The 20,201-nt window shown below is 58.5% G+C and overlaps 1 protein-coding gene across 1 annotated transcript; it reads left to right on the forward strand.

Annotated features, from left to right (window-relative positions):
• Nucleotides 1-4,374: 4,374 nt before the first annotated feature.
• LMAN2 (lectin, mannose binding 2) lies at nucleotides 4,375-15,735 on the forward strand. Its single transcript, XM_056113055.1, has 8 exons — nucleotides 4,375-4,703; nucleotides 4,862-4,980; nucleotides 10,026-10,143; nucleotides 11,765-11,844; nucleotides 11,946-12,107; nucleotides 12,382-12,496; nucleotides 13,585-13,704; nucleotides 15,161-15,735. Exons 1-8 carry the CDS (start codon nucleotides 4,502-4,504, stop codon nucleotides 15,319-15,321), a joined length of 1,077 nt encoding a protein of 358 aa, XP_055969030.1. The 5' UTR covers nucleotides 4,375-4,501; the 3' UTR covers nucleotides 15,322-15,735.
• Nucleotides 15,736-20,201: the final 4,466 nt, after the last annotated feature.

Genomic DNA, 20,201 nt, shown 5'->3' on the forward strand with positions numbered 1-20,201 from the left:
TCACTACCTCTTTCCTCTGCCACAGGAAGCGTCTCTATAGAAACCAACCACAGAGAAGCAGGGGCTGAGGGCGCGCGCGCCTCTCTCCGCACACGCGCGCCCCACACGCACCCGGGCACACACGCACACCCCCACACGCTGGCACGCGGACACACACACACACACACACACACCGACATCCCCCCCACGCACACCGGCACACACACATACCACACACACATACACACATACCAGCACACACACACACCAGCACACACATGCATGCACTCACCACACACTCATACACACACCACAAACACGCGTGCACACACATACACATACACACACACCACACGCATACACACACCACACACACGTGTGCACACACACCCACACACCCCAGCACCCAGGCATGTACACAAACTGGCACATACACACACCCCAGCACACCCACACACCCACGCACACTGGCACACACACATACACACATATGACACACACGCATACACACACATACCAGCACACATACACCACCCACTCATACCAGCACACACACACAAGCACACACATACACACACCAGCACACACACGCACATGCATACACACACCACACACACTCATACACACACCAGCACACACATATACACACCAGTACACAAATATGCAGACGTGCACACATGCACACACACACACGCACACTGAATTATTATGTATACAGGCACACACACCAACACACAGACAGACACATGCAGGAACGCATGCCCTCCAGCACACACTCACGCAAACACGTGGCAGGAATGCATGCCATACCAGCACACACACACACACGTGCGCACACACACACACCCCAGCACATGTACAGACGTGCACACAGACACACCAATGCACACCAGCACACCAGCAGGTACACACCTCTACAAGCACTGCCTGCGCCCTTAGGAACACGCGCTCTCAGGCACCAACGGTCATGCCGGGGCTGCAGCCTGGGGGGAGCCCCAGCAGTGAAAGGCACATCCCCGCCCCTTCTGCCCCCAAAGCTCCCAGCACATGGCAGTTTCGGGGTTTTTTTGGGGGGGTGCCACACCCCACGATGCTCAGGGGTGACTCCTGGCTCTGCACTCAGGAAATCACTCCTGGAGCTGCCAGGAATAGAGGGCAAGTGCCCTCCCCACTGTGCTGTCACTCGGGCCCCCAGCTTGGGTTTTGATGCCTGGCACAGACTCAAGCAGAACTTTGAATACTGCCGGATGGGACTCCCCAAAAAAGAAGCACAGAAACACACAGGCGCTTCCTGCTAAGATCATCATGATAGGGGGACAGAACAAAAGGACACAGGGGAGGGCACTCGCCTTTTATGCGGCTGACCCGAGTTTGATCCCCGGCATCCCATAGGGTCCCCCGAGCACCATTAGGCTTGATCTCTGAGCGCAGAGCCGGGAGTAACCCAAGTATTGTCGGGATTATGTTAAACAATGCCCAATCCAGGGACTCCCTGAAGTGCTTGGCTCAGGCCCACCTGGGCAGGTGCCTGGGTCCTGGCCTGGGCGGAGGTCGCACTGGACCTCCTGGGGTTAAGACACTCACTGTTGCCCTCGAACAGTTTTGGATTCGGAGGCTGAGAGAGCGCCCCCTTGGGGCCGAAGCGATAGTGCAGCCGGAGAGCACCTGCCATGCACGTGGCTGAGCTGGGTTCAATCCCTGACATTCCATATGGTTCCCCTGACCCTCGCCGCGAGTAATTCCTGAGTGCAGAGCCACGAGTAACCCGAGTATTTCCAGGTGCAGTCCCAGAATCAAAAACAAACCCCTCCCAACACTGCTGAGTTGCTTATGTGATTGGAGGAGGATACACCCCAGTGGAGGTCGTTGGTCCAGGGAGGGACTGACCTGACTTGCTGCACACAAAGCCTCTGGAGTCTTTTTTTTTTCTATTTTCTTTTTGGGTCACACCTGGTGATGCACAGGGGTTACACCTGGCTCTGCACTCAGGAGTTACTCCTGGCGGTGTTCAGGGGACCATATGGGATGCTGGGAATTGAACCCAGGTCAGTCGCGTGCAAGGCAAAGGCCTACCTGCTGTGCTATTGCTCCAGCCCCTGGATGCACCCCAGCGGAGCTGGAGGGTGCTTATGGGTGCCACTCCCAGTGATGCTGGGGATGGAACCTGAGGTTCTGCATGCAGTCTACAGATTTTGGGCCCTTGGCGCCATGTCCCCTGTCGCTCTCCTGCATTTGCAGGAAAGTCTCTATCCTGCTGTAGAGACATTCCACTTTTTCATCATTTCCTCCTCTTTCTTTATGATCCCCTTTTAGGATTGATCAGAATGGACAAACGTTCCCTCTGAGTGGGGAGCAAGGTCCATGTCACAGAGGCCTGACATGCAGTAGCGACCAACTGACAAAAGTCCCAGGTCTGGGGGACCGGAGCCATAGTACAGCAGGGAGGGGTGCTCGCCTTGCATGCAGCTGACCCGGTTTCCATCCCCAACACCCTACAGGATCCCGGGAGCCCCACCAAGGGTGATCCCTTGAGCACAGAGCCAGGAGTAAGCCCTGAGCACCCCACTGGGTATGACCCACAATCAAACAAAAATCCCAAGCCTTAGACAGGGGTTATGGCTGCAAGGGCTGGTGTGCACGCCTAAGGGTGCCACCTCTGGCATCACATGGACCCCTGAGCACTGTAGGGAGGCTCCACCCCCACACCCTCCCTCCAAAAATTAGTCCTAGTATCCTGATTTGGATTATTTGTGTGCGTGTGTGTATGTGGGGGCAGGTAGTGCCACACCCAGCGATGCTCTTGGGTTACTCCTCGCTCTGCACTCAGGAATCATTCCTCGTGGTGCTTGGGGGACCCTGGGGGGGATGCTGGGATCGCTCCTGGGTTGGCTGCATGCAAGACACCAGCCCCCTGGTTTGGATTTATCTGCATCAAGTCTCCTAATCTAGACAAATCTTTGGGAAGAAGGGTTTCTTGACTCTCTCTAGACTATGTAACTGTGAATTTAAAAATAATGAGAAGGCTAATTCAAAACACGTATGGCGCAGAGGCGATACTATAGCTACGGTGGGTAGGGTGTTTGTTTTGAACGCAGCTGACCCAGTATCCCATATGGTCCCCTGAGCACCGCCAGGAGTGATTCCTGAGTATTGAGTCACGAGTAACCTCTGAACATCACTGGCTATATCGCCACGTTTTCCCACCCCGCCAAAAAAGAAAAAAAAAACAACAGTATAATCAGGGGCTACAAAGCTAATACAGCAGGGAAGCACTTGATCTCTGGCATCCCTTAGGGTTCTCTGAGCCCTGCCAGGAGTGATCTCTAAAAAGATATCTCAGTATCTAATCCCGCAGAAGTTCATTCATTCCACTAGGTCCACGAGGCAGCAGCCGGTCTGGGTTTGATGGTCCAGCGAACCCTGCCAGGAGGGAACCCTGAACACAGAGCTCTGAGCACTGCTGGCTGTGGCCCCCAAACAGAAAAATAAACCGCACTCAGCGAAAGGACAGATCCCCCGGGATCCCCACCCGCCAGCGCCCCTGTCATTCATTCAAAAGACAAGGCAGAAGAAGCAACCGCGGGGGGCCAAGTGTGCCGAGATCTGTCTCAGTTTTGCTGAGAAACCAGAAAATCCGATTTCTAAATGTGGCCGCGAAGTGTCCTGGTTTGCAAGGACCTGTCGTTAAATCACGACTGACACCGAAAAAAGCAGAGAGGGGGAAAAAATAAAAAAAAGAAAAAAAAAAACGGGAGCTCGGCTGCCGCTTTCCACCTCTAATCCGACAAAGCGCTTTCCCGGATCTCTCCAGGGGCGTGACGTCCCCGATTGGGTCCCCACCTTCACGGGGGGACCCCCGCCCGGGGTCCGGGGCTTGCTCCTCCTGCTCTAAAATGCGAGTCTTGCACGCTCCAGACGAAGCGGCCCCTCCAGGCGTGGGAGTTGCCGGGCTAGAGGTTCGGAGTCCGGGCGAGGAGGCCGAGGCGGCGCGGGGGGTGGAATTCGGCTCGCCGCCTTCGAGGATGAGCTTCTTGGTCTTCCCGGGGGTGGTAAAGGCTGCTCCAGACCCGCGGCGGACGACAGGCGGACGACGGCTCCAGGGGCTTTGCAGGCTTTGCCAGATCTTTCCAGACGACGCGCCACTGCCAAACTATAAGTCCCAGAATGCCTCGCGCCGCGGGCCGCCCCTCGCTCTGTCCCGCCCCCTCAACTTTTCATTGGCTCACAAGCCTAACGTGCTGTTCCGCGATTGGCGGACCACCCTGTCGCTCCTAAGAACCGGTGGCCGCGGCTGACCGTCGGGGTGCCTCGGAGCCTCCGAGGAGAGGGAAAGGCAGTTAAGCAAGCATGGACGGGTGGGGGGGCTGCTTGGGAAATGAGGACACCGCCCCCTGCGGCGGCGAAGTTGAGTTGTTGAACGCCCCGGTGGCCCTGGCGGTGATGGGTTTCCGGCCGGAGGCCATTCGAGGGGACACCCGGAAGGCGGAAGTGCCCGGCCGGAAGTGCTCGTGCAGACCAGAGAATGGCGGCTGGAGGCTGGATTTGGCGCTGGGGCTGGGGCCGGCGGTGCCCGGGGAAGCCTGGGCTTCCCGGCCCCGGCCCTGGCCCCGTTCCATCTCTGCTGCTGCTGTTTCTCCTGTCGCTGGGGCCGGTGGCTGCAGACATAACCGACGGCAACAGCGAACACCTCAAGCGGGAGCACTCGCTCATCAAGCCCTACCAAGGTGAGGCCCGGGGCGCGGGGTGGGGAAAGCGAGAGGGGTGGGCTTTTAATTGTTATTATTATTTTTTAAATTTGGGGGCGAGGGCGGGGTCCCCTCTCCCGGGAGCCGTGTCCGCGCTCGGCACCCACGCCCGCGTCCGCGTCCGTGTCCGCCCGCAGGGGTCGGCTCCAGCGCCATGCCCCTATGGGACTTCCAGGGCAGCACGATGCTCACGAGCCAGTACGTGCGGCTGACCCCCGACGAGCGCAGCAAGGAGGGCTCGATCTGGAATCGCCAGGTGAGCGCTGGCGGGCACGCCCCCCACCCCCCACCCCCCACTTGCCGGCCGCGGGGGACGGAGGGGCGGGAGCGCGCGGGGACCGGCCCCTCCGTCCTTCCAGAGCCGCGGGAGCGAGTCTGGTCCACCCCCGTGGCTGGGGCTGGCTGGCTGGCTGGCAGTGGGATGCAGAGGCACGAAGCGTCGCCGCGCCAGGGTGGGGGGCCCCCGACTGATAAGCACAGCGGGCAGGGCGCTTGCCTGGCACGGGGGCCGAGCCCTGCACCCGTCGGGCTCTCTGAGCACCACCAGGGGTGCTCCCTGAGTACTGCCAAACGGAAAACCTCACGGACTTAGGTGGAGCCTGCATTGAACACCCTAAAGGAATAAGGGGGAGAAAGGGGGCTTTCAGGGGGGGCCCAGAGAGGTGGCTGATCGTGCTAAGCACAGGCTTTGCATGCAGAGACCCAGGGTGCCATCTCTAGATTCGAATGATTCCTGAGAGCAACCCCAGGGCACTGAGCACTGAGCTGGGAGTAGCCTCCAGGCACAGCTAAGGGTGGCTCCTATCACACACACACACACACACACACACACACCACCCCCAAACTAGCCTCCAGGCACAGCTAAAGATGACTCCTAACACCACACACACACACACACACCCCCAACCCCCCCCCCCAACTACAGAGGCTGGGGAGCTAGTACAGTGAGGAGGGTGTTTGCCTTTCATGTGCTGGACCCAGGTTCAATTCCTGACACCTCATCAGTCCAAAAAACCCCAAACCTAAACAAGCAACATAAAAAGGATACCCACCCCCCGAAATCTTGACCCAGGTCTTTTGCTCTGGGTGGGACTCACTGGGATTAGCTGTCAGGGGCTGGGGAGATGCACAGGGGCGGGAGGTGCGCTTGGGCCTCTAAGCAGTGGGCCCCTAGTAGGGCCCCCCCAAACCCTAAAGATACATTTGGAATTTGCTCAAATCGGCTGTTTCAAGGAGATGGCCATGAGGAATTTTTGCAGGGCCTCACTTTCAATAGGACCCATGGGGTGTGGGGTGGGGAGGCACATAGGTGGACAGCTGTGGGGGGGGGTGTCACCGTGACGGGCGGGGGATACTGTGGACAGTTCTGATTTTTTTTTTTTTTGTGGGAGGCGGGACACACCTGGCAGTACTCAGGGCTGAGTCCTGGCTCTGCGCTCTGGGATCACTCCTGATGGGGCTGGGGGGGCCTATGTAGGGTGCCAGGATCAAAACCCAGCTTGGCCATGTGCAAGGTAAACGCCCTCCCCGTGTCCTGTCTCTCTGGCCACCCCCGTCTTTGAGAGCGACTCCCCATTGGCAAGGGGGGGATGCCGGTTTTGCTTGGGTAACCTTTGCTCTGGAGGCCGTGGGCTCGGGTGTGGGCAGTACCCAGCTAGCTACTCTCAGACAGCTGCGGATGAGGGGGTCCAGGTCAGGGAAGGGGGAAGGGTGGGCCTGGGGCAGAACAAGGTCCCATCCTGGGTAGGTTCTGGGAGCCCTTACCAGGCGGGAGGCTGCTCAGCCCTGCTCTCCCTGCCTCTGCCCCTGCCCTTCCCTTCTCCCTCCCTCCCTTCTCCCCTTTCCCCTCCTCTCTTCTTCCTTCCCGCTGGGAGTAGCCTCCATGCTCAACCAAGTGTGAAAACACACACACACACACCAGGACATTACTCCTGGCTCTGTGCTCTGGGATCACTCCTGGTGGGGCTTTGGGGGAACCCTGTGGGGTACCCAGGTTGGCCACGTGCAAGGCAAACGTCCTCCCTGCTGGCCAGAAAGGGTGTGTGTGTGTGTGTGTGTGTGTGTGTGTGTGTGTGTGTGTGTTCGTGTGTGTTCGTTCGTGTGTTTGTTCATTCTCTCCCCTTTGTTCTTCTCCCCTTCTTTCCCTCTCTTCCCTCTTTTCCTCCTCTCCTCCCTCTTCCCTCTCCCTGGCGATGCACAGGGGTTCCTCCTGGCTCTGCACTCAGGAGTTACTCCTGGCACTGTTCAGGGAACCCTATGGGATGCTGGGAATCGAACCCGGGTTGGCCGTGTGCAAGGCAAACGCCCTCCCCGCTGTGCTGTCGCTCCAGCCCCTCCCCCTTCCTTTCTCCCTCTCCTTTTTAGCTGTGCTCAGGAGACCCTGCCACCCCCCCAGTCCCCCAGCCAGTGATTTTCCACCACCTGGGTCGGCAGTTTGCTGTGAAGCTCTGTTCTGGGGTGCCTAGGGGATTCCTAGGCCACCCCAGTAATGGGTGGGGAGATGCACAGGGGCGGGAGATGTGCTTTACATGCGGGAGGCCCTGGTTTGAACCCCAGCACTGCATGGGCTTCTAAGCAGTGCTGGGACCTCCAGGGAGCGTGTGGGAGGGGGCGGTTCTGTGTGGTGCCCGGGATGCAGCCACGCATGCGCCCTGTCCACTGTCCCAACTGGCCTTTGACACATCCCCCTTTTTAGTTTTATTTTCTTGCCCCCCCCACCCCTCCAATCCTGTCCCTCCAGGCTAGGCTTCCTTTTACTCCATCACGGAACTCCCAGAATTTCCCGCTCTGTGGCTCCTGAGGACGCCCTCTTCCGCAGAGCCAGGGAGGAACTTGCTGGGTAGGGTTTGGAGTCACACCTGGTGGCGCTCAGGTGTTGCAGGGGCTGGAGGGAGAGGGCAGCGTGGGGAGGTGCTCCCCTTGCAGGCAGCTGGCCCGGGTTCGATTCCCAGTTATCCCTTAGGGTCCTCCGAGCTGGCCAGGAGTGACCCCTGAGCACAGAGCCAGAGGTAAGCCCTGGGCACCGCCGGGTGTGGCCCGCTCAGAGAAACCAGAAACGGAGCACGCACGCCAGCCCCGGGCAGCAGCTGCCTGGCACGCTCCCTGGTATGCTCCCTGGCACGCGGTGCTGTCTGGACTTTGCTCGGTTTCCGTCCCCTCCTTTTGCTCCCCTGGGAGAGGCACCCTGGCTGCAAACACTGGGAGCCCCAACCTGCTCTGCCCTTCCTCAGGGCCCGAGACTAACCCAGCGGGAGGGTGCTTTTCTTGCACGCGGCCAACCTGGGTTCCATCCCCGGCACCCCAGAGGGTCCCCTGAGCACTGCCAAGAGTGAGCCCAGAGTGCAGAGCCCTGGGGAAGGAAGTACTTTCTTTGTTAGTTTTTCATTTTTTTTTTATTGTAAAGAAAGGTTTTTAAAATTGAATCATCGTGAGATACACAGTTACACAGTTGTTTGTGCTTGGGTTTCAGTCATAGGATGCTCTAGTACCTGTCCCTTCACCAGGGTACATTTCCCACCATCAGTGTCCCAGTCTCCCTCCTGCCACTCTGCCCATCCCCCACTCCTGCTCCCGCCTGCCTCTATGGCAAGCACTTCTGTCTGTCTGTCTGTCTGTTGACCACCCCCTTCTGGGTATTATGCTCTGACAGATATGAAAGGTTATCATATATGCTCTGCACTCAGGAATCACTCCTGGCCGTGTTCGGGGGACCCTATGGGATGCCGTGAATCGAACCCGGGTTGGCCTCGTGCAAGGCAAACGCCCTCCCTGCTGTGCTATCATGTGTGTCCCTAACCTACACTCAGCCTTAGGAGTAAGTTCTGAGCATCGCCAGATGTGGCTCAAAAACCGCCCACCCCACCTCCGCCCCCTAAATGGACAGAATCAAAACTTGTCAGTTTTTTTTTAATGAATTTTTTTAAAAAATTTTATTTATTTATTTTGCTTTTTGGGTCACACCCGGCGATGCTCAGGGGTTACTCCTGGCTCTGCACTCAGGAATTACCCCTGGCGGTGCTCAGGGGACCATATGGGATGCTGGGAATTGAACCCGGGTCGGTCACGTGCAAGGCAGACGCCTTACCCGCTGTGCTATTGCTCCAGCCCCAAAAGTTGTCAGTTTTAAATATCTGAGAAGGTGGGGGGACTCAGTAGGAGGACCCCCTCCCAGCGCGCCCCCCCCCTTGCTGCGTGAGGTCCTGACTTCCGGCCCCAGTCCCTGCAAAAAGAAAGGGTGAGGCAGAGAAAGCTCGCAGGTCTGATGAGCATAGGCTCTTTTGGGTTTTGGGGCCACGCTCGGCGGTGCTCAGGGCTGACTGACTCCTGACTCAGGGAGCACTGCTGGCGGTGCTTCTGGAATCCTAGAGGATGCCGAGGCTTGAACCCAGGTGGGCTGTGGGCAAGGCAAGAGCCCTCCCCGCTGTGCTCTCGCCCCCCATTCTGTTTCCTGACTGCCCCCACCCCCGCCCCCCTGCTGTTGTTTTTGTGTGGCTAAGTGAGGGCAGAGGTGCACCCTTGTGATAAACTGGGTCAGACTGAGAATCACCGTGGCGCCACCTGGTGCAGGCGCTGTCTCAGCGCCACCTCTCCTGGCTTTTCTTTATCTTTGCTAATTGGGGATGTTTTGGGGTTGGGGGCTACACCTGGCATTGCTCAGGGGTGACTCCTGGTGCAGTGAATCCCCCCACAAGAGTCCTTCCTGGTGGAGCCCGGGGGCGGGGGGGACTGACCACGTGGTGCCAACTTTCAACCCGTGGGCTCCCACATTCAAAGTCTGAGCGCCAGCCATCGTTCCTGGGGCGGGCTGGTTCAGTGCCAAGGATCCAACCCAGGTGGGCTGGCACCTTCCCTGCCCTACTATCTCCACGGACCCCAGGAAGTGTGTCTTCTGGGCTGGAGTGATAAGTACAGCGGGCAGCGGGTTTGCCTCGCAAGCAACCGACCTGGGTTCTATTCCCGGTGCCTCACATGGTCCTCCGAGAGTAATCCCTGAGCACTGAGCCAGGAGTTGTCCTAAAGCCAAAAGAAACCCCAGCAGACAGACAGACAGGTGTGTCTCTGATAAATGGCTGTGGCCCGGTGAGGTCATGACACCGCACTCCTGCTCCCAGCCCGGAGGATGGTGGGGGTGGTGGAGAAGGTTGCCTGGTGACCCCTAGCCTCCTCCCTGCCTGGAAGGCGGGGGAGGGGGTTCTGTGATCACTGCTCCCCCTCCCCCCAGGGCCCCATGCTGCCCAGCCGTGGGGACAAGGCGTGGGCTGGTGGGGGATTCTGAGCCCCGTGTCCCCCTGTCTTCTGCAGCCCTGCTTCCTCAAGGATTGGGAGATGCACGTGCACTTCAAGGTCCACGGCACAGGCAAAAAGAACCTGCATGGGGATGGCATCGCCCTTTGGTACACACGTGACCGCCTGGTGCCAGGTAGGAGGTGTGTGTGTGTGGCAGGGACACACACACACACACACACACACACACACACACACACCTGTGACCAGCTGGTGCTGGGTGGGTGGATGGGTGTTGCCAGGGATGCTCCTGTCTGCTGCTTCTGTCATCTCCCCCCACTTTTTTTTTTAAAGTCTTGGGGCTGGAGCCATAGCACAGCACACGGCTGACCTGGGTTCAATTCCCAGCATCCCATTGGAACCCCTGAGCATCGCCGGGTGTGACCCAAAAACCAAAAAAAAACCAAAAACAAAGTTTTGGGGCCACTTCCTTCAGTGCTCAGGGCTAATTTCTGGCTTTGTGCTCAGGGATCATTCCTGGCAGGGCTTGGGGGACCGTGCGGAGTACTGGGGATTGAACCCAGGTCTGCCTGAAAGGCAAGTACCCTCCCCACTGTGCTGTAGCTCTACCTCAGTAAAAAATAATTAAACCAGTGCAAAACCAGTGGCCCGAGTGATAGCACAGTGGGGCGGGTGTTTGCCTTGCACGCAGCTGACCTGAATTCGATCCCCAGCATCCCATAGGGTCCCTCAAACACTGCCAGAGTGATCCTGAGTGCAGAGCCAGGAGTAACTTGTGAGCATTGCCAGGTGTGACCTCAAAAAGAGCGAAAAGGAAAAAAAAAAGGCAAAACCAGTTTGGGGGAGGTGCCTCAGGTGTGGCCTGGTACCCCACCTGCCCGAGAAGCTTCACCTCATGGGACCTAAGCATTGAATTGTCTGACCTGATTGTTTAAAAAAGGCACAATTGGGGCCGGAGCAATAGCACAGTGGTGAGGGCATTTGCCTTGCACAAGGCCAACCCGGGTTCGATCCCCGGCATCCCATAGGGTCCCCCAAGCACTGCCAGGAGTGATCCCTGAGTGCAAAGCCAGGAGTAACCCCTAAACATCGCTGGTATGACCCAAAAACCAAAAAATCTATAAGAAAATTAAAAAAAAAATGCACAGTTGGCACTGCACTTATGCTGCCCAAGCCCATGTGCTGCTCGTGCCCACGTGGCCGAGCACATGTGGTGCCCGCATCTCCCTCTGGGGATGGGGACGTTCCTGCTTCCATAGCTGACACTGGGGTCTGTGGAGGGGTCTCTCTGCCCTCTGGGGAGCCCGCGCTCTCTCTTGAGCATATTACTGCCTCTCACTTCTCCTTCCTCCTCACCTTCAAACACCTTCACATAAAATCTGTTTTACTTAAACAAGTGGCACAGTTAAGAAATGAATAAGCACAGTGGAGGAAGATGTGCTCCCCAGGCCCCAGTAGAGGCTCAAAGGTCAGTAAGTTTCACCTCTAGCCAGGAAGGCAGCTGGGGGGAGAATGCACACAGCAAGCGCAAGACCCCCGGGCTTGACCCCCAATATGTGTTCCCCCCTCCCTTTCTGTCCTTCTGAAGCAGGCTTGCCCTGGGTACACATTTGGGTCAGCGTTGATAGCGGGTTTTCATAGTGTGTGTGTGTGGGAGGGCAGAAGGGCCAGTCACCCACTCACTCCATTTGGGAGGTCTCCCTGCTGCTGGCAGGGCCCCCTCTAACCCCTCACAGCACCCTCATCGCCCTCATGACGAAACCCCCTCCCCCTTACCCCGTGATGTCCTGCCCCAGGGCCCGTGTTTGGGAGCAAAGACAACTTCCACGGCCTGGCCATCTTCCTGGACACATACCCCAATGATGAGACCACCGAGGTACGCTCCTGACCCCAGGCACGGAGGAGGTGGGGGGGGGGGACTGGAGGGGGGCGCCCCGTGCCTGTTCCCGCCGACTCACGGTGTCTCGCTCGCCCCAGCGCGTGTTCCCCTACATTTCGGGCATGGTGAACAACGGCTCGCTGTCCTACGAGCACAGCCGGGATGGCCGCGCCACCGAGCTGGCTGGCTGCACAGCAGACTTCCGCAACCGCGAGCATGACACCTTCTTGGCCGTGCGCTACTCGCGGGGTCGCCTGACGGTGAGTTGGCGCGCAGAGAGGGAACACCCCGGGGCAGGGATGCTTGGTGGGACCCGCTGGGCTAGGCTGGGCTGCGCTGGGCAGGGTGGGGGGGGGCGTGGCCCGGGATAGACCACAGGTGGGCGGGGCCTAGTGTGGTTTGTGGGCGGGGCCTGGGCGAGGTGGGTAGAGCCTGGTGTGTAGGAGTGGGGTGGGATAACGCAATGGATAGAGGGTGTTCTGGGGGGCGTGGCCAGTTCCGCTCCTAGTGTCTGATGCGCTGCCCTGGGCCCAGGTGATGACTGACCTGGAGGACAAGAACCAGTGGAAGAACTGCTTCGACGTCACTGGGGTGCGCCTGCCCACCGGCTATTATTTCGGAGCCTCTGCTGGCACCGGAGACCTGTCGGGTCAGTGGGGAGCTGGGTGCTGAGCTAGGACACGGGGCGCCCTCCCCCTCCCTGTTCCTTGCTTCCAGCTGGCCTTTCCTGCCTCTCCATCCCCAGTTCTAGGGGTCCCAGGGCCCGCAAAGACAGGCGCCTCCCCAGTGGGCTCAGACACACCCCTTTGTACTGGCTTCTTTTATTTCCGGTGTCCGCTGCCCACTGAGGGTGATTAGACCCTGTGTAAGCCTTCGGGTGACCCGGCCCCTGTCCAGAAATTCCTTCCTGACCACGGGGCACTGGGGCCCCCTGGCTGGGAGTTTTAAGCTTTTTTGTTGTTGTTTGGGGGGCCACTACTGGCAGTTCCCAAGGCTGACTCCTGGCTCCAGGCTCAGGGGTCACTCCTGAAGGGGCTCGGAGTACCCTATGGGATGCTGGGGATTAAATCCGGGTTGGCTGCATACAAGGAAAGCACCCTCCCCACTGCACTATTGTCCTGGCCCATCAGGCCTCAGTTTCTTCGTCCACTTAAGTGGATCTATCCATAATGATTTTAGAAGCTTTAGGGCTTGTGATTCCTCCTCCCCTCTCGGAGAGCCTGGCAAGCTACCGAGAGTATCTCGCCCGCATGGCAGAGCCCAGCAAGCTCCCCGTGACATATTGGATATGCCAGACACAGTAACAACAAGTCTCACAATGGAGACGTTACTGGGCCCGCTTGAGCAAATCGGTGAACAATGGGAGGGCAGTGACAGTGACAGGGCTTGTGACAGGAGCTTAACTCCCTCCTGTTTTACTACTTCCCAAGAACTCACTGCCAGGGACCCCCTGCCCACCTGCCTCATATCCCCCTTGCTTCAGGACCTGTGTGTGTGGGAGGGAAAGCAGCCTGAGAGAGGGTGCAGACCTAGGAGTTTAGCCCAGGGGCTTTGCCTGCCACCCCCTTTCTCTCTTTCCCCTCATCCTCCTTCCTCCCAAGAGCCTGAGCTCAAGACGTTGTTTGGCCTTGGTGAAACAACCTGCGGGATGTATGTGGGGGTACCTGGAGATGGCTGGGGGTGGGGGTTGTCTCCCCTCTGGAGTGGGCCCCTCACAAGCAACCTCTTGGCCCACAGACAATCACGACCTCATCTCGGTGAAGCTGTTCCAACTGATGGTGGAGCACACGCCCGACGAGGACAGCATCGACTGGACTAAGATCGAGCCCAGCGTCAGCTTCCTCAAGTCACCCAAAGGTACATGGCGATGGGGGCCACGCCCGGAGACATCTGGACTGCAGCCTGGCCCAGGAGGAGATGTCCTGGGCTGTCTGAAGAGCGCCCCGGGATTCCCCAGGAGCCTAGCCGCTCAGCTCAGGTGGCGCAGAGAGCACAGCTAAAAGGCACTGGCCTTGTACGCAGTTGACCCGGGTTCGATCCCTAAGCACAGAGCCAGGAGTCAGCCCTGAGCACTGCTGGGTGAGGGCCAACAGAACCAAGTGCCAGGTTCTGTTTGGACACAGGAAGCCCTGCCTAGAATCCCAGTGTTGTGCTTCTGGGTCCACTAAGCAGTGGACACAAGTGGGACAGCTGGGGGACCCTATGGCATCTGTTAGGTGGGCCAGTGCAAGCCAGAGGGAGCCTTTGTTGTGATGGGCTTCAGTGAAGACCCCGATTGCTTTTTTAAACATTTGGCGGTGTCCATGCAGAAGTTCCCTAGAGAGGTCCCCAAACGTACTGGGCCTACCACCCCCTCTTCAGCAAGATGATCAGATGCTCCCCCCTCAAAAATTGACCATCTCTAAAGCATAGAAGTGCCCCTCGGTGGCTTCTGAGGGTGTCTGAGTGGATCCAGGCCAGGCCTCCTGTTGCCCACTTCCAGGAAGGGTTTGCTAGCTGCCTCACAGCCCAGCTGGCCGGCAAGGAAGGGACTAACTGGTTTACAGGCTCATTGACGCATTTGTACCCGTAGTTGGAAGTTCTGGAGCTTCCACACTGCCCTGCAATGGGCTGGCCCCTGCTTGGAAGCTCTCAAGAGTGACTGAGGCAGAGAAACCCAAGCGGAAGCCCCGTTCTCCCCCAGGGGTTGCCCATCCGCTGGGCTGTGTGGGGCGGGCTTCTGCTGGGGTGGGCGGGGCCTCTGAGGGCGGGGCTGAGTGCTCATTGGTGGATCTCTGCTGGGGGCTGGGCCTCCTGCTCTCGGGCAGAGCTGGGAGAGGCTGTTAGGTGGCTGGCCACTGGCTGTCTCAGTAAAGAGTTGAGAAGGAAGGTCAAGTTGAGAAGCAAGTTCGGGGGCAGAGGCCAGCCTGGCAGACGGCTTGCGGGGCTGGGGTTGGGGCCGGGGTCCAGTGGCTCCCCAGACTAGACTGGGAGCTGCAGAGGTTGCCCTCCCGGGCGCCTCCAGCAGGGGTGGGGACTCCCCAGCCCCCTGGGAGCTGATGCTCCACTGTCAGTAGCGGGCAGAGGGGCAGGTGTGGGGTCCGAGAACCCCCAGGAGCCCCGCAGCAGCAGGTAGGTGTGCGCTGGTTAGGACCAGGGGCAGGGCCGGGCCTGCAGACCCCCGCCGCGGGCCCAGTGGCTCTGGGGGCAGGGATGCAGCCTGAGAACCTCGGCCAAAAGACACCCCCCCCACCCCTCCCCGCGCCGCTGGGGTCGGAGGGGGGGGGGGGGCCCAGCCGAGCCGGGTGCCCCACCGTGCTCTCTTCTCCCGCAGACAACGTGGATGACCCGACGGGGAACTTCCGCAGCGGGCCCCTGACCGGGTGGCGGGTCTTCCTGCTGCTGCTGTGCGCGCTGCTGGGCATCATCGTGTGCGCCGTGGTGGGCGCCGTGGTCTTCCAGAAGCGGCAGGAGCGGAATAAGCGTTTCTACTGAGCCCTCCCCGCGCATGTGTAATGCGCATGCGCCCACCTGCCGGAAGTCGGGGTTGTTTCCGTTTTGATTTTCAAACCTGGGATTGTAAACGACCCCCGAGCAGCCCGCCCGCCCGCCCTTTCGTAACCCGTTTCAAAGAAATCATTAAAGTATTTTCTTACACTTGGCTTCTTGCCCGCCAGGGGCTGCAGGGCGGAGACGGAGGGGTGCAGGGGGAAGTCAGGAGCGGCGGCGGCAGCCCCGCGACGGCGAGGCGAGGCGCTGGGCAGTGCAGGCGCCCAGGAACTATGGGAGTCGGTGGCCGGAGCTGTCCGAGGCCCCCGTAGGCACTGGCAACACTGGAGACCCCCCCCCCCACTCTTCCGAGGATGCTGCAGAGCGTGGGGTGCTACAGGGGAGAGCCAGGCCGCCCCCCCTCCCCGCTCCCCCTCCGACCTCCCTTCCCCGAACCAGACCCCCTCGCAGGAGTGCAGCGGGATCCGCGTAGTGGCGTGTGCGTGTCTGCCCAATAAAGAACTACCAAACTCCAGCGCCTGTGCTCGGCCCAAGATGCCTCGCTTTTTGTCTTTCCTTCCAGCCAGCCCCCAGGGCAAACCAGATCTGCCACTCGGGGTGGGCATCGGGCAGGCTGTGGGGAGTGGCCAAGGGCGGTCTCCGCTCACAGAGCGGTGGTGGGGGCGGTGGGCTGTGTGGGCAGAATGACCTGTTTTATGTGTTTTTTTGTTGTGGTTTTTGTTTGGGCCATTGGTGCTCAGGACTGATGCCTGGCTCTGTGCTCAGGGGTCACTCCTGGTGATGCTCAGGGACCATATGGCCGCATCAGGTGCTTGGGATTGAACCCAGATCAGCTGCACGCAATGCAAGCACCTGACCCACTCTTTATCTCTTGGGATTCTTGTTCTCTTTCTATGTTTTGTTTCTTTTTTGGGCCACACCCAGCAGTTACTCCTGTTGGTGCTGGGGGAACCCTATGGGATGCTGGGGATTGGACCCAGGTCGGCTGTGTGCAAGGCAAGGGCCCTACCCACTGTACTATCTCTCTGGCCCCTGCTTTTTTTTTTTCTCTTATGGTTTTTGGGCCACAGCTGGCAGCGTTCAGGGCTTACTACTATCTGCGTGCACAGGGATCACTCCTGGAAAGGGCTCAGGGACCCTTTGGGGTGTTGCAGATTAAGTTCGGGTGCAAGGACCTTAACCTCCTGTTCTCTCTCCCTTCCCATCCTTCATTCCATGTAAAGCCCCCTGCTCTGTGGCCTCCTCCTTTCTCGCGTACCTCCGGATCCTCACAGCCCTGTGTCTGCCTCTGCCTTCTCTGCCCTCCTGGGTTGCACCCCCTTTTCGGTTGCCCCCATCCCGGATCCCCGCCCTTCACTCCCATGGCAGGCTGGAATCCACACTCAGCGTGGGCTTGGGCTGTGGACTTTTTCCTGAGAAACGCGAGGCGTTCCCAACTGGAAGAGAACTCGTATCCAGCGTCTGCCTCGCCTGGCACGTGTACCCAAGCAGCTCCCACATACGCAGACCTCTTGGGCATGCTGCAAAAGACATACCTCAGGAGAGGGGGGGGCTGGAGGGCGTTTGCCTTGCATGAGACCGACTTGGGTTCGATTCCCGGCATCCCATAGGGTTCCCCGAGCACTGCCTGGAGTAATTCCTGAGTGCCGAGCCAGGAGTAACCCCTGAGCATCCACTGGGTGTGACCCAAAAAGCAAAAAAAAAAAAAGGGGGGGCGCGGACTAAGCACCAGCCTTCCAAGCTGGAGTTCATGAGTGATCCCCAAGGCCACCCACTCAGGATCCTGGCAGTAAAAGCAGTTTTGAGGTGCAGCATCTTGGCCCTGTGGTGCAGAAGGGGCTTGATGACATCTAAGGGGGCAAGCGCCACCTAGAGTCTGGGTGTGTGAACATCAGGACCTCACGTTTGATCCCCAGCGGGACCCACAGCCGAGCGCAGGCCCAACCCCATCCTCACCTCAACGGACGGTAGGGAGAGCTCAGGAAAGCTGAGCTTTTGTTTTTTAATTGAATTTTTTGGTTTGGGACCACACTTGGTAGTGCTCAAGGCTTACTCCTGACTTGGCAACTGGGGTCACTCCTGGTGGGGCTTGGCAGTGCTGGCATCAAACCTGGGACTCCTGGGGATGGAATAGTAGTACAGAGGTAGGGTGTTTGCCTTGCATGCCGCCCACCCAGTTTCGATCCCCAGCATATCAGAGTTCCCAAGCTCTTCCACCCAGGGGGTGATCCCTGAGCACAGAGCCAGGAGTAAGCCTTCAGCAGAGCTGGGCGTGACTCCAAAACAAAAGTTTTTGTCATGCCTGGTAATGCTCAGGTCTGACTCCTGGCTCTGCACTCAGGAATTACTCCTGACAGTGCTCAGGGGACCCCATGGGATGCCAGGAATTGAACCTGGGTTGGTGTAAGACAGACACCCCCCCACTGGACTATCGTTCTGACCCAACAAAAGTCTTTTTTTTTTTCTTTTTGGGTCACCTGGCGATGCACAGGGGTTACTCCTGGCTCTGCACTCAGGAGTTACTCCTGGCGGTGCTCTGGGGACCATATGGGATGCTGAGAATCGAACTCGGGTCAGCCGCGTGCAAGGCAAACGCCCTACTCGCTGTGCTATCTCTCCAGCCCGCAACAAAAGTCTTTTAAGGGGCTACCCCTGTGGTGCTCAGGGGACCCTATGCAATGCTAGAGATCCTCGAAAATGTGTCTCCGGCTCCTGCTCTCCTAAGAGTTATATGAGTCCTAGTTTGGGAGAGGATTTGCCTTCTAAGGTGAGGCTCTGTGTTCCTCAGTTACCTACCCCCAACCCAATCTATAAATACACATCACCCCCAAAAAACAAGATTCAGAAGGTAGAGAAAGGGGTCTGCAGAGATAGTTGAGCAGGCAAGGCCCTGTAAGCAGCCAATCTGGGTTCAAATCCCCAACACTAGTGCCCCTTGAGTCCCGCCTGGAGTGACCCCTGAACACAGAGCCAGGAGGAAGCCCTGAGCATCGCCAGGTGTGGTCCCTCAAAAATTAAAAAAAAATAGGGGCTGGAGCAATAGCACAGCGGGTAGGGTGTTTGCTTTGCATGACTCCCGGGTTTGATTCCCAGCATCCCATAGGGTCCCCTGTGCACCACCAGGGGTAATTCCAGAGTGCAGAGCCAGGAGTAACCCCTGAGCACCGCTGGGTGTGACCCAAAAAGCGAAAAACAAAACAAAAAAAAATAGAAAAGGGAAAGGATGTGGTTTATCTCTCTATATCCCGGGCAGGAGATCCTTTCTAGAAATGACTCAGTGACCCCTCTGCTGAGGACAGACACCCACAGCCAGTCATGCCTTATCCTTCCTGGGGTTTGGGTTTGGGGTCTCCACCAGCAGTATTGACTCTTGGCTCTGTACTCAGAGATCACTCCTGGCAGTATCCTATTGGATGATAGGGACCAAATTCGACTTGGTCAAAGTCGAATGCACTAGTCAAAGGCACTACTACTTGGACATCCCCCCGCCCCCGTTTTCTTTGTTTTTTTAAATTTTATTCCACACCTGCAGTGCTCAGGGCTTACTCCTGGTTTGGCAGTCAGCAATTAGTCCTGATGGTCCACGGGGGATGGTATATGGGGTGTGGGGCATCGAACCCGGGTTGGCGTCTTGCAAGGCTAGCGCTTTCCCTGCTGTGCTATCCCAGCCCCTCCACTTCATTTAGTTTCCCACGAACCTTGCTCTAGGCTGGGAACCTTAGCCGCACCCCACAGAAATCAGCTGGGTTAGGGGGCAGTGCCGCCTCTCCATGTTGTGACTGCGGTTCAGTGAAGATGCTTTTAGCCACACAGTATGGGGGCCCAGATGACACTGCCCAGGTGTGGTAGAAACGCGCTGACTTGGAAATGACCATCAGGAGGTACAAGTGGTATGGCCGGAGCAAGAGTCCAGCGGGCAGTGTCCTCACCTGTACACACAGCCCACCAGGGTAGGATCCCCAGAGGCCGTATGTCCCCTGAGCCCACCAGGAGTGATTCCAGAGTGCAGAGCCAGAACTAACCCTGAACATCGCCGGGTATGGCCCAAAAAGCCAAGAAAAAAAAAGCATCCCAAAGTTTGGGAGACTGCCTTGGGGGCTGGAGAGATAGTACAGCGGGTTGGATATTTGTCTTGCACTCTGCTGACCAGGGTTCGACCCCCGGCATCCCATAGGGTCCCCTGAGCACCATCTGGAGTGATTCCTGAGTACAGAGCAAGGAGTAACCCTTGAGTATCAACTGGTGTGGCCCCCCGCCCAAAGAAAGTGCTTGTCTTGCACGTGACTGACCGACGCCTTTCGAGTCCCCAGCAACGCCAAGGCACTGTGCCAGGAATAGCTGTATCGGAGGGTGTGGCCCCAACACCAAAACAGCTCCACTCCCAAATTTGTACCTGCGATCTGGACGCCTGACAGTCACGTGCCCGTCTTTCTCAGCGGGGACTTGTCGTTTCGTTTCCGGAGAAAGCCCAGTCCCGGGCTCCACCGCAAACAAACAGCTGCTTTCAACTTCCTGTCTGCAGCTTAAGTCGCTGTCCTTCGCTGTCCCCACACCTGCTAGGGCGACCCTAGTAAGTCCGCGCAGCTGCTCGCACCCCCGCGCTGTTCCCCCTGGGAAAGTGGGATGAAAGGGGCTCCCGGGCAGGCTCCGAGCAGCGCGGGCGCTTGTGGGACCGAGTGGCCGCCGGCTCCGGCCCTTCCCGCCCCGAAGACGCTCAGACCTCGCACGGCCACAGGAAACGAGCCCGTGTCCCATCAGCTCCGGGAAGGAGGCCGATCTAGGAAGCCGCTGCCCGGGAAGGGCCCGGCTGCGAAACGGGGATGTCATGGTAGCAACACCGACGGCGAGGAGGAGGAGCCTGAGGG

Source organism: Sorex fumeus, unplaced genomic scaffold (genome assembly GCF_029834395.1).
Source record: "Sorex fumeus unplaced genomic scaffold, SorFum_2.1 ptg000019l, whole genome shotgun sequence".
Taxonomy (NCBI): domain Eukaryota; kingdom Metazoa; phylum Chordata; class Mammalia; order Eulipotyphla; family Soricidae; genus Sorex; species Sorex fumeus.